The sequence below is a fragment of the Acanthisitta chloris genome, unplaced genomic scaffold (assembly GCF_000695815.1).
Source record: "Acanthisitta chloris isolate BGI_N310 unplaced genomic scaffold, ASM69581v1 scaffold18395, whole genome shotgun sequence".
Taxonomy (NCBI): domain Eukaryota; kingdom Metazoa; phylum Chordata; class Aves; order Passeriformes; family Acanthisittidae; genus Acanthisitta; species Acanthisitta chloris.
The window spans coordinates 4,759-9,906 of NW_008675543.1; the positions used below are offsets into that span (position 1 = coordinate 4,759).

At 48.4% G+C, this 5,148-nt stretch overlaps 1 protein-coding gene across 1 annotated transcript; it reads right to left on the reverse strand.

Annotated features, from left to right (window-relative positions):
- Nucleotides 1-1,314: 1,314 nt before the first annotated feature.
- Nucleotides 1,315-5,097, reverse strand: EME1 (essential meiotic structure-specific endonuclease 1). The gene is made up of 8 exons (XM_009075799.1): nucleotides 4,587-5,097; nucleotides 4,377-4,504; nucleotides 4,115-4,207; nucleotides 3,584-3,705; nucleotides 3,269-3,401; nucleotides 3,046-3,161; nucleotides 1,836-2,025; nucleotides 1,315-1,491 (listed from the first exon to the last, which is right to left on the reverse strand). Exons 1-8 carry the CDS (start codon nucleotides 5,095-5,097, stop codon nucleotides 1,315-1,317), a joined length of 1,470 nt encoding a protein of 489 aa, XP_009074047.1.
- Between the last annotated feature and the right edge of the window lie 51 nt (nucleotides 5,098-5,148).

Here is a 5,148-nt window from a genome sequence, read left to right on the forward strand (position 1 = left end):
TCATGAGTATCAGATAAACAGGAGGAAGGGCTGACTGTGCCTTAGCAGGGTATGAGTTTTCAACGCTTCCTTGAAGTAGCTTTAGGCTTTGCTTTTGGTGTCTAACTCATCCCGTTCTTTAAAAGGTCCTTGCTCCCTATCCGTGAGTTTTCAAAGCTTCCTTGAAGTAGCTTTAGACTTTGCTTTTGGTGTCTAACTCATCCCATTCTTTAAAAGGTCCTTGCTCCCTATCCAGACATGTTTGGAAAAAAAACCAAACAACATCCAAAGCAACATTTCACATTTCATACAGAGTTGGAAGGAACCTTTGAGGATCATCTAGTCTAACTCTTTGCTCCCTGCAGCCCATCCTGCTGGCAGGGCCTGGCTGTGCCATCCAGGAGTGCTGCTTAGGTTGGCAAGTGCCAGGCTAACAGGATTTATTGGTCCAGGTCAGCAGCTGTGGGCCAGGTCAAGGCTCCTGCTGGATACCTGGAGTGAGTGTGGGAGGTGGGGATTTTCCATTGCAGGCAGCTGCAAAGACTTAACTTCCATACAGTGGCTGCAGTTTAATTCTCTCAGCACTCATCTCAGTAAGTGCTGCAGTCACAAAAGCTCTCAATTGTCCTTGTGTGCACACAAATGCTCACAGCCTCGTGGACAGGATGTGTTCCCCAATCTAATTAAAAGGAAGCTTTTTCTGCCAACTGTTTAGGCCTCATAATTCCAGTGCATATAATCAGATTTCAAGACCCTCTCTAGATTAAGCTGTCTGGAGACTGAATCAGGGCAGTCTAAATTTATAGCTGAAAATTAGTCTTACTCATTCCCATCTGCCACAGCATAACTCTCTGAGAGTCTGTTTCACGAGGTAAAGTTCCTTCACCTCACTAGAGCAGGTGCTGGGGGAGCAGCATCGTGTGGCTTTAGCATTGGGATTTGTCCCAGAGGAGGGAGAAGGTAACTCCTTGCAGTTCAGGAGAGCAGCAGGAAGTATTCCTTTCAACAGAGAACATACCTGTCTATATTCAAGACAACATATTAAGAAGCAAAGACTATTACTCTTCAGAATGATTTATCTTATAGAAATACAAATAAAGGAATGTCAGTACTAGAAGCTGTGTGCAACTCCTGCTCTTAGGAAAGATGTTCACCATCTTTCCCTGTGTAAACTCCAGTCATTCAACAACTTTATCCAACTTTTTTTTCCTGATACAATAAAGTCTAAACATGTTTTAAGTCTTTGAGGGAGGATTGAAGGCTGCTTGTTATCTTCTTCCCAGAAGAAAACTGAACACTTCTACCAGACAAACCACAAAACCTCATTCCCTGGAGCTACCCAGTGGAATCCAAATAGAGGTCAGGGTTGTGGGAAGTCATCTGCAGGTAGATGCGTCGGGACAGCTCGGGCCCGATCCGCCGGGAGGTGGCTGTCACACCCTCCCCACGGCACACAGAGATGTTAGCCAACATGTTCTCCTGCTCCTGCTCTGAGGAGCATCTGCCATAGGCCTAGAAGCAACACAAAGAAACAACAGTATTATCCATCTACATCCATTGCTGAAAAAACCCAACCCATCAGAGCCGTGCACCTGCAGCTGCTCCACCCTTCCACAGTGTTCACCCAGTCCCTCCCCAGGTCCCATCCATGAGTTTACAGAGCAGAACCAATGCTGCTCCCTCAGTGGTCTAATCTGGGAAGCTGAAGCAGCAGGTGCCAAGCAATCAGTTCCTTCACTACCTCACTGAACCACTCAGGGTGTCTATCTAATTGAATACCAATGAAATGATTTCTTCCACCCTTCCATTAGCTGGCTGCCCACACACAGTGCTGGGGATTCCTGAAGCATCCTCACCTGGACCAGCAGCTGAGGAGAAGGGTAGGCAGACACGATAGCCTCAGCCATCTCGGGGCTGACACGGTTAAACTGCTGTATCTGCCTCTTCCAAACTTTCAAGAGGCCCTTCCCAGATTGATCCACCTTCACCCCTCCACACCAGCCCTTCTCCAGGTAGAAGGAGAACCCTGTCTTCTCTCGCTCTCGCCTACGGAGGACAAGGAATGGGGAAGCAAATCAGACAATGAGGCTATGAAGAAAATTCCTGTCCCTGCACCTGTTGTCAAAGAGGCAGAGAACCGTCCCTCATCCATGCTGTAGAGACACCACTGGCATCAAATTAAACACCAACAATCTGATCCTGTTTTCTTTACATATGTTACCAATTTCTTTGGTTGGACCCAGATTTCTGCTGAAAAAGAAACAATCCTGTTCTCAGCAGCAATCCTGACACAAACCAACACAGACAAAGTGGCAAATGAGAATCACTTTGTTTGTCAACCATAATAAAACACTTTTACATGCTGTTTTTAATGACATCTCAACTCTTCTCATGGCTGAGATGGAAAAAAGAGCAGCTGCTGTGACAGGGATGCCAGGATCGTGTGAGACTGCCCAAGACGTCTTTCTTTGCTATTGCTGTGCAGGCTGCTGTCCCTCTTATCAGTGGAAACAGCAAAGTGGTTCATTCTCACTCACATCTCTCTTGGTTACACATTGAAAAGCTGGTGCTGTAAGAGCCCAACCCTCCTTGCATTCCCTTCCCACTCCGAAAATCAGACTGAAGAGCTTTACTTGATGTCAAGACTCCAGTGCAAAAACCTGAGGGTGGTCAGGTACTGGAATAAGTTGTCCAGAGAAGCTGTGGCTGCCCCATCCCTGGAAGTGTTCCAGGCCAGGCTAGATGGAGCTCAGAGCAACGTGGGCTGGTGGAAGATGTCCCTGCTCATGGCAGGAGGGTGGAATTAGATGATTTTTCAGGTCCCTTCCAACCCAAACCATTCTATGGTTCTATGCAACCAGGATCTGCTCTCATCCTATCTGGGGAGGACATCAGTTTTGAGAACTAACTCTGTGTTCAAGGTGCTGAATTAGCAGTTGCTCCTTGTCACCTTCTCCTTTAAAAGCCATTACACACTGCAGTACAGTCATGTGTCTGCTACTCCCTCCCAGTGACCACAAGGGCAGCCTCTCCCAAGGCATGTCTAAACCTCCTCTGCTTACTCACTTGAACGGTGCCTCAGCCACAGCTTTTGCAAACATAGTGGCAAATTCCCCAAGCTCTTCACAGCTCTCAAAAAAGCTGACTTGGACTTGTGTGCAGAGCTGTAGATCCACCAGGGCCTGTATCCCCATTGGAAACAACAAGTGGAAATTGTGTTACTAGGTCAAATGTGCAAACAGTGGCAGACAACAGGAGATGGCTGCATACCTGGTTTAAAGGTACTCACTTCTTCCATGTCCCTCTTGGTTAACTCCAGGCCAGAATCCTTAGCTTCCTTTCTTCTCTGTTTACTCTGTTTCCCCTGGCTCCCACTCGCTGCTGCCTGTCGCTGTCTGTGTTTTGATTGAGCTCCGAGGGCCCTAAGAAGAGCAAAACAAGACTGGGCTGACAGGCTGGATGGACCTTTGCTTCTGTATAACACATAGTGGAGCATTTCTGGGTGGGAATACTTCTTGTGCTCCAGTCCTTGCTAGAAGGAATGAATGCAAACACCTGCAGCATTTTTCAAGGCCAAAAACAACACAGAGGAAAAACGTTTGACCTGAAATAATTCTCTACTCCAACTACTGCCAGAGCCAGAATTTTCCCAGGCATTTTCTCCATCACATGAGCTACATAGCTTTGCAGGGTCTCCTTCTGCCCTTCTGCACAGCCAGCAGCCTCCTGTAAAAATCAAGGAGAAAAGGAGTTAAACCATTCTGAGGTATGCATGGAAACAGAGCAAACTACAGCTCAGGGTCTGCTTTGAGTCTGTTCACACTGCTCTTCAGGGCAAACAGGCAAGACTTGACCTGGTGTAAAGTTACAGCAGAAAGAAATACAAAATTATCCCACTGATGTAGCAATGTTCAGGACCGGGGAAAGATTGTAACTAAGCAAGAAAGCTTGCCAGAACTTTACATTGTACATTCCCTGTGGTTTTGATCCATTAATGGCTTCTAAACTCAGATTCCTGCCTACTGAAACCCTGGCTCCATCCCACACCAAAACCTTCCTGCCACCAAGAGGGATGACAAAACACCAGCCTCACAGCAAGGCATGCTCAGGAGCACAAAGTCATCAGTTCTCTCACTTGTTTGTAGCTGTGAGCCATGGACAAAAACTCCTCCAAGCCAAGCAGGACCAGGACATTTGGTTCTTCTGTCCATTCATCTCCTCCTCCCATCTGTTATGAAAACAAAGTCAGGCCAACAGCCTGTTTAGAATTCACTCCCACTCAGAGCTCCAAGCAGGGAGATTAGAGGGTGTTTACTTGGGTTGCTAAATACAATTACTAACGAGTACAAATAACAGAGCAGGAAAAGCGCTGGAACACGGAGATTTTGCTTGCACACCTGAGGTGACACAGTCTTTCTCCTCCAGGTGATGCTGCAGGGAACAGCCTGATCCTCAACCACACAGGAGTAATTGGCAGCCTGCAAAGCACTGAGGATCTGCCCACCACCTTCTACCTGTAAGAGGACTGAGATCGATGCACAGGTCAGGCCTCCACAGACAGGAGACAACAGCCAACACGAGGAGAAACAGGCTGTGAGGACAAGCACCTGGATCCAGCACCACTGTGATGTATTTCTGGCACTCCCCTGGCCGCTGAGCTTTCAGCATCTTAGCAAGGGCTTTTCTCCTCTCTTTTTCCTCCTCCTGCTGCCTCTTCTTTGCTTCTCGCTCCTTCCTCCTCTGCCACGCATTCTGGCACATCGCCTCCCTTTCCTTCTGACTGTATTTTTTCTTCTTGGGAAGGAGTGGAGATGCATCTGGGCTCACTCTGCTTACCAAGGGGCTATTAGGCTTGTCTGAGCCCGGCAACGAGCACACGGCGAGTCTCTCAGCACCACCTCCTCTACCACACACCTCTCCGGGCAACACTTGGGCTTCCCGCACCACCTCACCACCAGCTGCATCCCCACCACGCGGGCTGCAGTGCTCCGAACCCACTGCCACCCTCTTCTTGATCCTCTCGGGCAGTGACATCACCTCCTCCTCTTCGCTCTCACTGCTCAACACCACAACCGCCGCCTCAAAAAAAATCGCCGTGCGCGACAGCGACGACCGCATCAGGAAGGATAAACTCGGCAGCTTCTCCTCCTCCTCCTCCTCATCGCAGCC